At 43.0% G+C, this 16,558-nt stretch overlaps 1 protein-coding gene across 17 annotated transcripts in view; it reads right to left on the bottom strand.

Annotated features, from left to right (window-relative positions):
- ADGRL3 (adhesion G protein-coupled receptor L3) overlaps positions 1-16,558 on the bottom strand; it is a gene marked incomplete at both ends in the record, with an annotated part of 315,376 nt that overhangs the window by 247,518 nt on the left and 51,300 nt on the right. For 16 of the 17 annotated variants that reach the window (XM_084285913.1, XM_084285908.1, XM_084285910.1 and 13 more), the window contains one exon: positions 12,119-12,332. In XM_084285913.1, coding sequence (XP_084142039.1) covers positions 12,119-12,332 — 214 coding nt within the window. Of the gene's footprint in view, positions 1-12,118; positions 12,333-16,558 lie in introns of those variants that run through there. The other variant, XM_084285903.1, reaches the window with a different exon arrangement.

Here is a 16,558-nt window from a genome sequence, read left to right as displayed (position 1 = left end):
TCACCCAGCCCATACTCCTCAAGATCACAACCTCAACCAGGGTGTAGTCGCAGCAGCCCAGACTGCCTCCAGTCTTGACCTCTTTAATCAGCTCTTCCACGTTAGTGAACACCAGGTCCAGTAACACTTCTCCTCTAGTTGGTTTGTCTAATACCTGGACCAGGAACTTATCCTCAATGCACGCTAGGAATATTTTGGATTGCTTACAGCCTGCTGTGTAGTTTTCCCAGCAGACCTCAAAGATTATTCAACATTTACCTGTGGTCATGACTAAATACTCCAGCCATTTCAGCTGCCAGTGCTAAGCATGTCTTTAAATCAGTGCTGCAGCTACCGCTGCTTTGTTTCTCTTCTAGCTGAGCAACACCAGACTGCGACCAAAGCCATGCATGTGTCCTATAGATTGCCTCCTCTCTGCAAGATCCTTAATAAAATTTGTGATATTCAAAAAGTGTTAGGCTCTTGATTTCGCATTCCTCTTCCACAGCTGCCTTATTCTTGCTGAAACAGTCGAATGAAATTATGCATGGAAACTCTGCTGAGAATTTTCTTCTTCATGGAAGAACAAAAAATGCCCGACATGCTCAGAATTCAAATCAGAACCAGGAGAGCCCTAATTCCATATACATGTTATCAATATGGTACACATTTGAAAATTGCACAGTACTTGCCAAACTTGAGGGTATGCCCCTGGGAGGAAGGGATTAAGATGCAACCTTGGGTCAAAAGAGGCTACACAATCAGGATTTCCCATACCAACACTGAGGAAATTAAATTCATGGTGGAGATGTTCAGCTCCTAAAATGCAAGGAAACACTGGAAGAAACTAACGTGATTAAAAAACATGAATTAATTCTTTTATGCAGGAGAGCCCAAAAACACAGATTTGGCAGGAACACTCCATAAACTCGCTTATTTATTCATTCATTTTAGTGGCCATGCTCTACTTTGTGAATTATTACTGATAATTCAAGCGGACATGTAAAAATGAACTCAGTTCCCACATATTTTAATACATATTATAGAGTCTCAAAAAGCATTACTATCTTTCACCATAGTAATAGTTTCTAAGTGTGCATACCTGTGTGCATCTCCAAAGATGACAGCTGAAAAGGGGGATATTTGTTTTTAATTTCTTAATTATACTTTTTCCCCTCAGTGCATTAATTTGGCAATTCAAGGTTTCTGCTCTCACTGAAGGGTGAGACAACAGGGCCTATTGGAGCCCTGATTTTTGGCACCACCTCACTCCTGCTTTCTGCTTGAGGCTGCTTCCCCTCTGACTGATTCTTAATTTGAATGAGATTTCACTGAAGACTGTATCAGAGCTGCAGCAAGCTAATCTTATTAAACCATACGAGTTTAAAAACTCAGAGCTTGATGTCAGGCAGGCTGTTTCCAAATTGGTATACTTAAGATCCAAATTAGATCATGAGTGAAATATTAAAAGGCACTAGAGCCACTTAAGAGTGAACTTCCATTTCCAAAAGAAATTTCTGGACACTGGGAACCTGGGACTCATGCCAGTTCAGTGGGAGTCAGGCTCCTGGCTGCAATGAGTTCTTTTAAGTGTTTTAACTCTTAAAATTTAAGCTATTGAGAAAGGCTGTTAAGACAACAAAGGACATTATTTCGCTTTCCTAATACCAGCACAAATGTATGGGCCTTCCCTAAGGTACTCCCACCCAAAGGCTCCTGAAAAAATACACCTTAGGGGGACACAATGTTAATTGAAACTGAGCCCATAAGCTGATGCAATGAGATGTCTTTCAAGAAATGTCAAAGAAACTTTTCATCCCCTTCCTTCCGCTCCCTTTGCTCTTCTGGTTTTTAACTAATCGACAACTTGAGTTTCACTCCAGCCATCTCTGGATATAGAGGACTGCAGTAATTAGAAATGGGGGAAGTGACGACAGTAGGATGCCACCCACCCACCCTTGGCTTGCAAAGCTGCTCACACATGTGGTTTGTAGGGAAGGAGGTGGCTGCCTAGTCACCTGTACGTCCCATCAACTTCCAGCTACTCAGAGAGATGACCCGTCAGGTGCCATCACTCTTTGGCCATGATCCAGACAAAAAAAAATAAAGTAAAATTAACTTTGCAGAGATTGCCTTAAGCTCTCTTACCTCTGCATCAGCTTCAAACAGCTCCTTTCACACATGCAGAGTTATACAAGCACATGAGTGTTTTCGGGATCACAACCCAACACATTAGGCATTAGCTTGCATTGTTTGATGCCTGACTTTAACTCTTTACATCTAACTACAAGTGCAACTAATCAACTGAAATTGATTTTCCAGAGCTCGGTCTAATCCACTGCGTTGAAGGTGACCTATATTCTTTGTGTATGTATGCAGTTAGGGTTTCTGGTTGTTGTTTTGGTTTGGTTTTGTTTTTGTTAAGGTCTCTTGAATATTATATGCCTGTGTTTAGCTGTCTGCAGCTTTGCCAGTAATTCAGAAGGATGCCAAGGAACACTTCCGACACAGGCACATTTCAGAGGGATTTCTTCCCTGCTCCTACAAATGCCAACAGTGAAAAATCACTCGTCTGTTTTTGCACAGCCAACCCTCAACTACCCAGCAGATTATTCAAGGTACTAACTTGAGCACACACCCTGGTCCACCAACTTTCCAAGTGGCCAAAAGAGCCGATCATTTATCAGGAACGGAACAGACATCTGGGGGAGTACATTATTGTATTTGTGTGGTTTGTAATACTGAGTCAAATGGGACTTGCTGCGCAATTCAAAGCCACCTGGGAAAGGGAGAGAGGAAGCAGGCTTTCCAAGGAGGCCTCAAAGTCTTGTATTTACCACAAACAATTTTTACTCCCCTCCTCTGTGCATTTGTTTGTGCCTAAGATAAAGAAAACATTCACCATATGAGTAGGCTTCACAGGAAAAAAAATAATAATAAAAAAATGAGTGTAAGTAATAAAAATAATATTTTGCATTTCTATGGGTAGATGATGCAGCCCGAACTGGAAGGCAGTGTACAGTACAGCTCGTCTTCTCTCAAACATGGCAAGGCAGAACTAAAGGGCAGTCAGAGATAAACAATGGCAACTTTCACACACTCATGACAAAACCAAAAACAACTCCCCTAAATAAGTATTTGAAAGATCACAACTTCCTCCCTTGGAGATAATACACTACAAGTAATACGACAAACATGTACAAGCTCATGAATGGAAATGGAAGAGGTAGCTCAGGTACCTCTGTCTTCAGTCTGAGGACACAAGATGAGGAGGACAGCAGCGAAATTAAAACCTGACATCGCCAATTTTTTTTTTTTCACATATTAAGCTATTATCCTGTTGGACACAGAGCTCCTGGAAGTCAAGACCAGGGCTGTAATGAAATTCAGAAAGGCTCTGGGCATTTGTGTGGATATCGAGAACACCCAGCAATTACAGGTAATGCTAACAAAGAAAATCTAGAAAGGATATGGAAAAGGTCTTGGGCATTCGGGTAAAAGCCCCTCTCTAACTACAAAGGATTAGGGTGAAAGAAGGAGTGGGGGTAGCCGAGACAGTCAGTATACCTGCCTGCAAAGGGATGCCATGTCTTGCCTCACGAAGCAGGCAGGACTGGGCCTTGCAGGGCACTAGGGCAGACCAGTGAGTGCACAGGGAAACCCTATTCTCTTTCTGGCTTATTTCCTTACAGCCAGCTCCAAATCCCCCCTTCATCCCTTGCATTAGTTTTATAGCTTCGTACATTTCTCTTGCCCGTAACTCCATCTCCCATTCCTCTCGGTGTCTCTTCAATAAAGTTCTTCCTTCTTTGTCACCAGTCCTACTCGGAGTAAAAGCCTGTAATATACTGCCTACTACGAACTGCAACACTCGGTAACAGACTGAATGCTGCGGCCGTAATTCAGTCCAGAGGCTCTACTACTGCCCATAAACTACTCGCTGTCTCCCAGTTTACGATGTCAGCAGGACTCCAGCTGAATTAAGGCTTCTACTGTATATAACTGACACCAATGCATTATCTTATGCATAATGCATAGAAGATGGCTCTAATCATAAATCCCACATCCTGCCCTTCTTTTACATCACAGATGCGGCATGGCATCTCGTACGCGCTGCTTACTGATACATAAAATCCTTCTCCTGAATCATAATGGCAGCAGAACCTTTCCTTGGGTCACTGCTTCCAATAAAAGCCTTTCATTCCCTCTTTTCCCCAAAGAGATTGAAATAAACTTCGGCTCATCCCACTAGCAAAAACTCACGCTTAAATTTTGGGGCCACGTTGAACTGACGATCCAGGAACCCTGCCTGCGCCAGGCCGTATTTTTGACGCTGGCAAGTGAAGGATTTGTACCTCACAGCCATCGTTCACCTCTTTGGGTCTCATCATCACGCAGGCAAGCACACTGGAGCTTCATGAGCATTTGGTATCAGCAGAGTGATCACAGAAAATGCAAAGCCCTGTGGTGGCTGCCAAACTGCTGGTGTGCGAAGGTGAGAGTAAGGTCTGCAGAAAGCATCTGCAGTCCTGCAGAGAAATGCAGAAATCCCAGTCACCCACATATAGAGAGGGTGAGCTATACAGGCCATGGCTGGTTTTACCCATTTGCAGATGGAATAAAGAGTTAAAGCACCAACCAGTCCAAAAAATGATGCAATCAGAAAAATCTACTGAATAAAAGCTTTGAAACATCCCAGGGAATTGACAAACCCCTGTGTATAAACCCGATTTTGACCTCAGGAACAGACTAACTGAGCTCTTTTGTAGCAAAAACAAGCAAACAAAGCAAGAAACCAAACCAACCAACCATCCAAAAAACCTACGCAACCAACTAACCAAAAAACAAACAAACCTCAACCCACCACTGCAAAACAAAACATGATATAGATGACTTTAGAGTCATCCTTCATCACAACCCTTTAGCCATTATTTCTAGCTAGAAGACTGAATGGAGAAGGAGCGCCCAGGTATCGTTCTGCTCAAACTAAATTATTTATTGGCTATTTTAAGGTAGTATAAGTCTGTTTAACCTGAAAAACAAACAAACAGACTTACACAGCGTTGTGCAATGCTCCAAATACATCTAATCTTTTTGACAACAAGACCAGCCCTCTGAAGACCACATTCAGGTAGGTTAAAGGTGTATGAAGACTGAGCAGAAGCATCTCGCTGCTCATCACTTCAGCAATTTAGGTGCTACGGTCAGGATGAAGGTGCCTGAATTCAGGTTTTGCACTTTGGGCACCTGAGATAATCGTACAGAACCTATTTCAGCAATAGGGGAGGACTGTACCTGAGGGCCTAGAGCAGCCCGTTCCTGCACTGCCCTCCGTGCAGTTACATGAAGGCTTTCTGTGTGCTTGCACCCACCTCCTGCAACGTGGTAATGAATGCAGTACACGTCTCAACTGGCAGACTCCACTGTCAGCAACATCTCCATCTCCGCTCCACGGTTCCTCCCCGGGTACAAATTAGTAGCTGTTCTCAACAAGCCTCAAATGTTTAGAAAAAAAAAAAACAGATGACAGGAGCACATTTCTCATAGGGCTTCTCCCACCGGCAAGAGCTACATGCGGCAGGCTGCCAAGGGTTAGCTCGTCCCTTCCCTCTGACAGGCTTGAGCCGGCCACTTTCACACTAGCAGAGTAATGGATGGAGTAACAAACCTGGATTTTCCCCGCACGGATGCCAGCACTTGGTACCTTCAGCACTTCTGAGGCCTCTACAAGCCGTGAGCTACCCAAGAGATTACCCTACATCTTCCATTTGTCGGTTCAGGCCAGCGGATGGTGGGAGGAACAACCAAAAAATCAAAAAGCTGGCAAACTGAAACAGCCCTGGGACAGTTGCCTGGTGTTTTGCCAGCTCAGGTCTCTATTTCTTCAACAGTGGCACGTTGGAGTCACATCCCAACAGCTACCAAAAACCAGCAGCCACTGCGCACTGCGACTGTCTCCTTATTTATTTATTTTTTTAAGTGGGGTGTTTTATAGCTGGCCGTGGCTACCAATTGGTACCTGGGGAAGCCTAGGGCATTACTTTTGATCTACAGAGCCTTCCATGGTTTGGAACCTAATTACCTTCCGAAACTACTACCTTCTCCTCATCTGTTACCATGGCAGCTGCAATCAGCAGAGATGCTGGGGCTGACAAGCCCTGATTTACTGGGATACCAGGGCAATTCCAGGGGGCTGTCGTTTGCAGAATTTACTCCTGCTTGGTCTGACAGCGTTTTCAAGAAAGGAAGAGGTAGGATAAATTAAGACCGTAGAGGCTGGGAAGTAGCGATCTTTTTTTAGAGTGATTCAACAGTTCAGTGCACACTGCTCCACTAGCATTTGATTTTTTTATTTTTTTCCTCTTAGTAATAGCGTACGTGCCCTTGTCCCAGGGTCAAGGTACAGATGAGATTAGTAGACTTTGCTTCTTTTTAATCTATCTTCCTGCGCAGCAAGAAAATAGATTGCTTAACCAAGTGGTAAGCTTTGTTTTCTAGGATTTAAAGTCAAAACCTGATGAACATGAGCTTCAGTGTTCCCCGTTCATTTCTACTGGTTACAGAAAACACTGCTTTAACTGAAACATGAGTATTTTTCCATATTGATGCTTTTCATATGGTGATCTCAAAGAGCCAGACTCATGCTTCCCAGCGAGAGAAAAGCCTAGCTTCCCACTGCAACAACTCAGTTCTTCAGAAATCCACTTCCCATGCCATCTGTGTAATAACAAATTTAGAAAAATGAGTAGTATCTTGGCAGTCTTCACAAAATGTACTCAGGATGCAGGGGAAGGCGGAGGGGTTCCTATCAAATGGGGCATTCTGTGTCTGAGTCAGAGGTGATGACGACGTCTAAGCAGGGTGCAGTTTTCTGAGAAATACGCCATCCATTTTTTAGGGCCTGACACAAGTGTGCTGCAATTCAGCCGAAATCTGCTCATTCAGTCCTGCTGATGGCCTTGTAATCACATCACGCGGCAGAGCCTCCAGGTCTGCAGTTCTGCTTGTCCTGAGCATCTTCTGGGTGCTTAACAGAACGAGCTGCTTTACATAAAAGATTCTAGGAGAACATCCCAAAATTGGCACGATCAAAACCAGCAGACGCTTTAGCAATGATTAACGTGAATTATTCTACCTGTAAAACAGAGATAACCCAGCCTCTTTATTTCCTAAAACAAGAGTAGATCACTGGCATTTGAGAAGCGCCTTGAAAATCGCAGGCGCTGATAGCATCAATAACAGCACGCCACGCGATGCAATATTATTACAATAATAATGACAGTCGTTTCAGACTCTTGCATTTTTCAGGTCATCAACCAAAAACATTAACAAAGCACAGCCCTTCAGGAGATGAAAAATCTTTGCAATGTAATGCAAGCTGGTTCGTACAACCTTCTTCTCCCCCACCCCATGCAAAGTGCCTGCCAGCATCCTTCCAGCTCCCAGGGAAATGAGAAGTGCCCCTCCTCACCCAAAAGTATCAGGCCCCCAAATGCTTCACGGGAAGCCAGAGAGCATCTAGGAGCTGACAACACTTTTACGCTCTTAATTTCACCGACTTTCTTTGTTGTTGTTGTGTTTTTCTTTCTTTCTTTTTTTTTTTTTTTTTTAAATATTCTAGGTCTTGACTTACACACCTCATCAGCAATCAGCAATGCCACCACAAAAACCACAGGGACCAAACCATGCATGTTAGACTTGAACCTGAAGGAACCTACCTCAGCTATCGAACTGCAGCTCAGCAACTAGAAATGTGCTCTCTGCTCAGCCAACAGAGGTAAAATGCAAAGCCCACTTGCAAGGCCCAGCCCCTGCAGCATGCCAGGGGACTTTGCTGGGGGGGCAAATGGCACCAGGAACAGCCACAGCAGAGAAGATGGTACACAGCTCTGTGGGGGGAGCTGTACCTTTCTCTACACACTACCATGGCAAAAAACAGGACTCACACAAGCTGTGCAAGTGGTCCCGTTGGCATACTGAGCTCTGAGTGCCTGAGCGATACACGAGAGTTCCCTAGCAAGAGCTTTCCATATTTCCTACCTTCAAGAATTTGAAAAGTGAGAAAGAATTTGGCTTTGATTTTGGGAACAGATGTTAAGACCTGTGAATATTTCTCCCCTGGCTCCTCTGTTACACCTGCTGGTTTCGTCTCATTCCTCTCTCCTTTCTCCTCTCCTTCCTCCAGCTTAAGAGCAATGGACAACAGCTGTGGTAGAGAAGGATCATTTTTTTCCTCATATCTAGAAAGCAACAAGAAAGCTTTGAACTTGCCTTTAAGGCAAAAACCGTAATTGTTTTGTGTGTGTGTGTATTCAGACTTTCCCCCTCATTTCAAGGTTAAAGCTGACAGGAAAGGACAAAAAGCTCAGTAAAACGGTCTGCTTCAAATTACTCAGTTAAAAACAAAGGTGGTACCAGCAGCGTGCAGTTCTGCGAACATCCACGTGAAGCCTGATCCACCCACCAGCTTCCTTCCATTGGCTTTAACTCGGGAAACTACATGGGCAGATCTTTGCTCAGCAAAACACTTCAGCATGTGCCTAAAGAGAAGCACATGCTGGCATGTGTGTCCGAATCAAGGAGGAGGCAAATAAACATTTAACTCCCTTGCCTGAGCTGAAGCCTTGAATTTTTGGGTCAGTTTTAGCCAGTGACTAGCTCCAAAGACTACAGTGAAACCACGAGCACGCAAAAAGAGCCACGCTGGTTTTATCTGTCTGGGACACGTATTTATTTCCTTGGCAGAAAGCATCCACAAGAAACGCAAGAGAGAATGCTGAGAGCAATTATTTTTCTTTTTCTTCTTTTTTTTTTTTTTTGATAGAGTAAATGACAGTGTTAACATTTATAAACACAAAGGCGATTCTTATGGGAATAGGAGGCTGCTTCTCCCTATCGTTTGAGGAGGACTCTGGCTGTCTGAATGGATGACACGTTAACTTTGTGGCATAGCAGCTCAAGGGAGAACATGGTGAAGCCTCCCATGGCACTGTACACACAGTTTACAATGGGCCTGGTTAGAATTTAATTGTTTGTTACAGTCCTCAGAAAGACATTGCTCCAAAGCAAACATGCTATGAAATAATTTTTCTCTAATTATATCAGAATAACTCCAGTCCATAAAGCACTCTTTCTGAGCTTTTATGGGCAGCTGTTGCTCTCACGCTGGAAGGAAGAGCCGGCAAGTTTGAAAACAAAATAGGCCACAGAGATTTAATTTCCTATCAAATAGCTCCCTACAAGCTGTTTAAACTTTCTTTACTTAGAGAAATACTCTGAAGATTTTAGCGATTTTCAGGGCAACAGTTGCAGCAAGAGCTCCTTGTGTTCTCACTGCTCAGGGGGCTCCGCAAACACAGCATCAGATTTATGCCTTTCCCTTTCAAAATAACCCCATGCACTCGTCTGCAAAATTAATTTAAATAAACATACAGAAGAAAGGAGCATGCCAGCTCAATTTTGGGGAGGAGAGAGGAGTCCTTGGGGGAAAAATTGCTAATATCTACCATAAATCTGCTCCCTCGCAGCCTTGGCTCACATACTAATAGCTCCGTCTCTCAGACACTTTTCTTCCCTACCTTTCACTCTTCTCCTCCCCGCAAGCCACGCCAGGATGCCTGTAGGTTGACTGGACAATGTTGCTGATTAAAAACTGCGGGCAGTTAGAAAACTTATTATAAAACCTACAGGGGGACTGTGTATTTGTGAATGCAATAATTAATCAATGCAGAATAAGCATGCACTGTGCGTATGTTTTTTCTCTCCATATGCAGGCAGCTTCGATTACCGCGAGGGTTACGTTGCCCCCACTCTATCGCGTTAGCAAAGACAAGTTAATTGTATCAAAACCTGCATTCATCTGCAAAACCACCTAAATAATGCTGAATTGATTAATTTTGCAGGTAGAGGCTTTCAGAAGAAAATGTCACAGTGACTAGGCTGTCAGGATTTTCCTTTTAGGCTATTTTTTTCAGATGCTCAGCTATAAGGCATATGCTGAGCTGTGAACTGGCAGACTGGTTCGCATCTTAGGAATGTATTTCATTTTAATGGTTTTATTATTTTGTTCAACTCTTTGAATTAATGGAGATAAAAGAGAAATGAGAATGGCATATAAATGCAAAATGGAGTGTCGTCGTCATCCCCCTCCCCTTTTAACCTGCCTTTTAACTAGAAGCAGGTCATATTTACTTTCAAGAAACTCACAAGTACCCAATTAATAACATGATTGCGCACTTCTTCAAGAAAATTGATCATCACGTACTTAAATGGAAAGAGCTACCACCCTTTCCTGAGAGTCCTTACTGAAAAACAGCATTAGACAAGGATATTAATATTCAGCCAGGAGGGATTCACATTTCCCTTGCAAGAAATCTCCCCCTCACTGGTCATTCCTGCCTAAATGGGAAAGCAGAGATGCTCTGCCTTAGAGGTGTGCTTCCCTGCTAGCTCTCTGCTAAGCAGTTTGGGTTGGCAGTGACAGTGTGCAGAGCCAAGTAATCAACGTGAGTTTTCATCCCAGCACTGTGGGCACACAGTATGATTACGTGCTCTCCTTGAGCAAGGTGCCAACATTTATTGCAGCTTTGCTACGCATGGGAACTGACCAGAAGCTTGCAGAGCTCTGTGTGTGGCTGGGAAGCTAGTGCCTGGAGGACATTACCACATATATATATAAAAAAAATAAAAAAAAATATATATATATTAATACTTTGTAATGGCCCCACAAAGGGGATGACATGGTTTTCTTCTGCCAATATGCAGATGATAAAGGGTTTCTGCTTGAAGCCACTAACAACCTGTACAGGAGAATTACAGTAATGCTACTAAAACCATGCTGAATTCAAGGCACCGGATGATGTCATGTTCTTACCCTTGCCACGTGTTTTGAAAAAGTAATCATCACAGTCTTACAAACAGGACTGGAAGCAGCAGTGCAGGGGGGTTCGACATAAAGGATTGCCAAGTCAAATGGGCTTATACAAGCCGTTTGCAGCAATGAGCACATTTGTCATGAGACCTCTCAGCAACTTGGGTTCTAAATCTCTGACATGGAGCAACTCTGAAGGGAACTCAAAACTATCCATTAACGTGTCAAATATAGATGAAACTCTTGTTTTCTTTTCTGTTGCTCACACAACTCCATTTTTAGTGCAAACTATCTTGCAACAAACTATAGCAAGACACTCCATTAAAACCTTGCACTGCTTTAGCCATTAGGTCACCATACAAACACTGTTGTCATGACATCAATTAGCGGCACTTTGCTTATGTCGATACTATTATTAATATCCCGAAACACTCATTTCTATTACTATTTAATTAATACCAAAATGTCCTGAATAGTTATTTGTGTGTAGTTATTAAAAGAAGCATGCTGAATGTGATTAAATATCAAGAACTGTGACTTAGAAATCCTTCCCACACCACTTCTTGTGCCAAAGAATATCCTGAAAATTTTAGAAATAGTTAAAGGCTTTCCATAACCAGGATATTATAGATTGGAATAAGCTGTTAGGCCATGGCTCTGCACTACAAGAGTCTATCCACGTGGAACGTACCTCAGTTACCGTTTTCAGATGCAGTGTTAGCAATTAACTGCACTAGTATTTGTACAGAAATTTAGTAAGTCTTCTGGAAAAGCAGTAACCCTGAACAAGTTCTTGACTACAAATTCAGATCCTACCTAAAACTGAGGCTGGCAACACGATGAGCATTGGAGAATTTCCTTTGTGTTTTAGAAAATTGAAAATGTTATTCTGAATGCAAAATATTAATACTTCAAAGGAAATTACTGACCACCTATATAAAGACAGCAGAGCAGAAGAAAGGCGCACATGAGAAAGACTTCACGTATATTCATGAACAGCACTGGTATACAGGCATTTCAGAGGTAACATCGAGAGTCTGTGGATATCAAGCGGGCTGATTAGCAGTACTTACCGCAAATGTTATTTATATTGTTTGATCCTGACCTACTCTGGTAAACGCACAGTTTAGCAATGATAGCTGTAATTCTGTGCCCGTACACAGACACTAAGAACCTGCGTTTTCTCATGCAAACACAGAAACAAACTGGTGTGTACGTACCGGATTAAAAAAACAACAGTCAGCAAACAAAGAATATTAAATGCTATACCTTTGAGTCATAATCTTATAGGCATCTGGCAGATAACAGCGGATATTCTCCATCTGAGCAGGATCAGAGTCACAGATTTTATCGTCAGTCCTCCCGTAGTTGGCACTTTCAATCATGATAACATCTGTTCCCGGGCAGCGGAGCTCGATGGGGTAACTCTCACAGGACAGCTCCCTTCGGACCACAGCCATGGGGACCGGGGCTCGGCTGAAAGCTGCAAGGATTAACACAGAAACACAGCAAACATTTACTTTTCCACGCTGATAGGAGGATTAAAAGCAGAATGACATTTAGCAGCGTTTTTTTTGTCTGTATGCTGTACCGAGATGTGCTCTGGATAGCTTTGGTACCCTCGTGATATGGCCTGCAGAAGCGAGGTCTGATCCCCAGCCTGCTGGCCACCTGGAGAAATCACTCCCCCGCTCAGCTGCTTGCTTTTCTCATCACAAAAAACACAAACGATCCCTTTTGTAAAGAGCTTTAGAAACACCGTATTGAAAGAGGTAAACAGCAACTCCGGCGTTGTTATTACTTCGGCTTGCTAGGTGAAAGGCTTTGATATATAAAATTACAGCCCTGGGTTGTGCCTGATCAGCTGGGGGAAATGGTCTGTCCATGAGCAACGCAAGCACCGGGATCCCACCTGCTCAGCATGACTGCAGCTGCCCTAACATCTGCATTGCTCCCAGTCCTTTTCCAGGTCCTCAGAACACACACAGGTGCCAGAAGGTTTTCAGCACCGCCTGCAGCGTGCCAGGGGCTGGCCTGCAGGTTCTGGTAACCACCCCGACGTCTGGTACCCGCAGTGATATTTTCTGATCTACGTGCACTCGATACTGCCACATGCTTGGGAAGCTCATTTAAACTGACATCAGAAATCTTATTTGATTAAAAAAAAAAAAAAAAAAAAAAAAAAGTTGGCTCCATGTTGGCAATGAACAAAGAAACGTGCTTTGAGATGCCTTGAAAACAAAGCCTAAAGTGTTAGTACACAAACTTGAAAGACAAGAAGCAGCAATACTTCTCATCTCCACAGCCCCTTTGATCTAAAGATCTTCAGCAGCCTGAACAACGTGAATGCATCGATGCCCTCACACCCACGTGAACTAGCTACGTGTTGTCACTCCCATTTGAGCCACAGAAGCGTTACATGTCTTCCAGAAGATCTCTCAGGAATCCCATTGTGAAGCTGGGAACCATCTACTTGTTTCCCAGCCAAATGTGCTGGCCACGAGCCGAAACAAAAGCCAACCCCTACTTTTCCTTATTCTACAAGGATGAAAACCCCACACCACAAAGGCTTCCAGTTGTAGGGACAATGTGCCATTGCATCAATGTCTTCTCCCATAAAACTTCAACCTGGTGCACAAACTCCGTGCTTCCTTATGGAAAAAGAGTGCACTGCTGTTTGTGTACCCCTTAGCTGGATGAAGGCTGCCTCTGTCTGTCTGTCTGTCAGGCAGCGATCCAGCACATTACATTAACTCCTGTGCAACATCCCATTACTGTCAATTGTCTCATTGAGATCCGCATTATCGGACAGATGAACCTTTCCATTTCTGTGCCTTTGCGGGGATTACTCTAAAAGCAGATACTAGTGATGTGGTAGGGCTGCGGACTAATTGCCAAACTCCTGAGACAGACATGCATTTCATTCTTCGATAATAGCTTCTCCAATTACCATAGCTTCGGGGTTTGGATCATGGAGGATGTGCTTCTTTCCCGAGATTAGAGTAACAGTTTTGCCCTGGTCTCTTATTGCACCATACATCTGTTTAATGCAATAAGCCCATAGCGAAATCAAATCCTCGTGTTTCAGAAAGGGGAAAGCCAGGACAAAAAGCACAAACCTCCAAGATGTAATTCCTCGTTCTCACCTTTGGCTTGATATTACTAACCAACTACAAGGTGAGTAGAGGAGGAACAGGACATGGAGGCATAGACAAGACCTGAGCAAAGAAAAAAGCCCAACGCTTGACTTGATGGCAAAAGGGAAGAGTTTCTAGTTGCCTGCATTACCTTTCGCGATCACAGGCCCACTGCTGACCAGAAAATTTCAGGTTCAGGAAGGAGCTGCGGTGAGCTCGCTCTCTGCTAGCTCTGTACTAAGCCTGAGCAGGTTGGAGGTATGGGAGGCAGGTGGTTTCGAGCAGATTTTGGCAGAAGGCTGAGGCCAAGAGTACTCTCTCCTACTGCCGTGTGCTTAGAGGACTCTATGAAGTGCCAAGAAAATGGCAGGATGAGGTATACAGCTAACATTAGCTGTTTGGGACTAAGTTTTGGCCAGTTTCTTGGGGAATTTGGATACTTTTCTCTAGGAGGTTAATGACCAGTTCTGTATTATGCAAAAGCAAAGGGTTGAAAACAGAGCAGGCTCCTCTCTGGCCACTTGCTCCATTGGGCTGTGGATGTGTCTGTGGACTACCATAACCACAAAGACAGCTGCTAAAATTAATTTATTTTTGCAGTTCCCACTACAAGAAAACAAAAAACTCAAACCTCTGGTCACCATGCTTCAGAAAGTGCATTTTTGCCATTAATTCCTATGCCTCTTTTGCAGTAACTATGCTATATTGTCAAGGAAGGCAGGCATTAAAAGATACGATGGCTGAGGAAAACCCTGCTTAAAAATCATAGAAATTAATTGACTGGGAATTCACTTACACAAACCTGGTTTATTTGTCAAAGAGCAATCCTGTACGTATGCAGCTAATCTTAACTCTCATGTTTTATTAGAAATAGGACATCAGGAGCTGCTACCAGCAATATGGTTTCATTAAAATAGAAGTTTATCTGAGGGCAAAGACAGTGTCCTAATCTCACAGCAAGTCTATCAACAAGGATGATGCAGTACTTACGGCTTCTAGTGGAGGATTTTACAGTTAAAATGAAAATACAGAGGTTTAATAAAAGCTATTGCATACAGTTCTGTACCAGATGTGAGAGCACATTTCTTATATGTTCTATATGCACGTGAGACTTTATGGCATCTATCTACTAAAACTGCATGAATGTCAATGGGAATGGGAAAGGGAAAACCAAACAGCTCATATTCTACTTCCCATTAAAGAATACCTGGATGGATGCAAACATTTCCAGATGTGGCTTGCTATATACTGAAATTCACCTTTTTGTTTCTCACACAGTCACTCAACCACTTGCTATCAGAAGGACAGCTCTCGCTTACAGATACCTTACTGTGGTATCACACAATCAACAGTTACATCCTGGATATGTGGCAAATGATAAATGTGACACCTTGGACGAGCTTTGTTTGGATCAGGAATTAGGGATAACGGAACACCATAATACAATGAAATAGGAGAAATCAATGGTGCATGTTTTCCATCCTGCCATTCTCTGTCAAATGAGTTGCTCCACGTGGCCTTCTTCTACCCTGATATCTGCAATAAATACTCCAAAGAGAGATTTGAGGTTGGTTGTTTATCTCCTTTGCAAGCACATTTGTTGACATTGTGTCCCTATGTGATAATCTTACTTTATCATTTTTACTGGTTTGCCAGTGAGGAGCAAAGATTTTTTTATTATTATTTGTGTGTGCTTCTTGCTATGAAATAAGATACATCAAAGCCCATCTGTGAAATACACAGCACGACTGTATTAATTCATTAATCCATTCTCTCTCCTTTGAGCAGCTCCCTATCTTTGCAGTCTCTCACTGAGCTCCTTATTTAATCTCCTAAATAAGTGACCTAATTGTTGGCTGGGAGTCAAGAAGAGCTGACGGCTGCTCACTACGTTGGAAAACAGGTGCCTTTTTCCAGGATCCTATGTGCAGACATCAATCTAGCACAGACAGCTGAACCTAAAAAAAAATTGAAAAACACTTTTTTTTTTTCCTTTTTTAACATTTAATCGTGTGCCAGTTTGAGTCTTCTAACTGCGGCCGTTTGGTGGCAACCCATGTTCCTGAGCTTACGCAGGGCAAAGTGAGAGGGAGAAACAGTCACAGTCAGTGACAGGATTTTATCTCAGCGATTTAGAACTTCTTTGTCTCTGCTAATTTCAGGAGCTGGAAAATTAAGTAAGTCATCAAAATCTTGCGCTTTTTCTCCCCCTTGCTTTTGACCTCAGAACATAATTGCCTCTTGTCATGCCTGCAGGGCATGGGCTTGTAGTTATCACTATGTGCTTAATCAAATGCTGAAATAGCCTTTAAATTACGTCTCTTCTTGGCTGCTAGAGACTTGTTGAGCTCTGTTACATTTAGAGGCATGACGGTAGTAGATGTACTTTTAAAAGAAAAGTGTGGGATGATGTTTTTAATTAGGTATTATATGCAATTTTCCCAGAGAAATGATGTTCTGGCTCAGATTTTTCGGAGTGAAATTTAAGTGCATATTTAAGCACGGCGAAACAAAAAGCTGGAAATGTAGAGATAATTATTTTCACAAGCTCTACACAGGATTTGGTCTGCCC

The sequence above is a fragment of the Netta rufina genome, assembly GCF_964035555.1.
Source record: "Netta rufina genome assembly, chromosome: 4".
In the NCBI taxonomy this organism is placed as follows: domain Eukaryota; kingdom Metazoa; phylum Chordata; class Aves; order Anseriformes; family Anatidae; genus Netta; species Netta rufina.
Note: the sequence above shows the minus strand (reverse complement) of the source record. Positions and strands in the feature narration are given on the sequence as shown.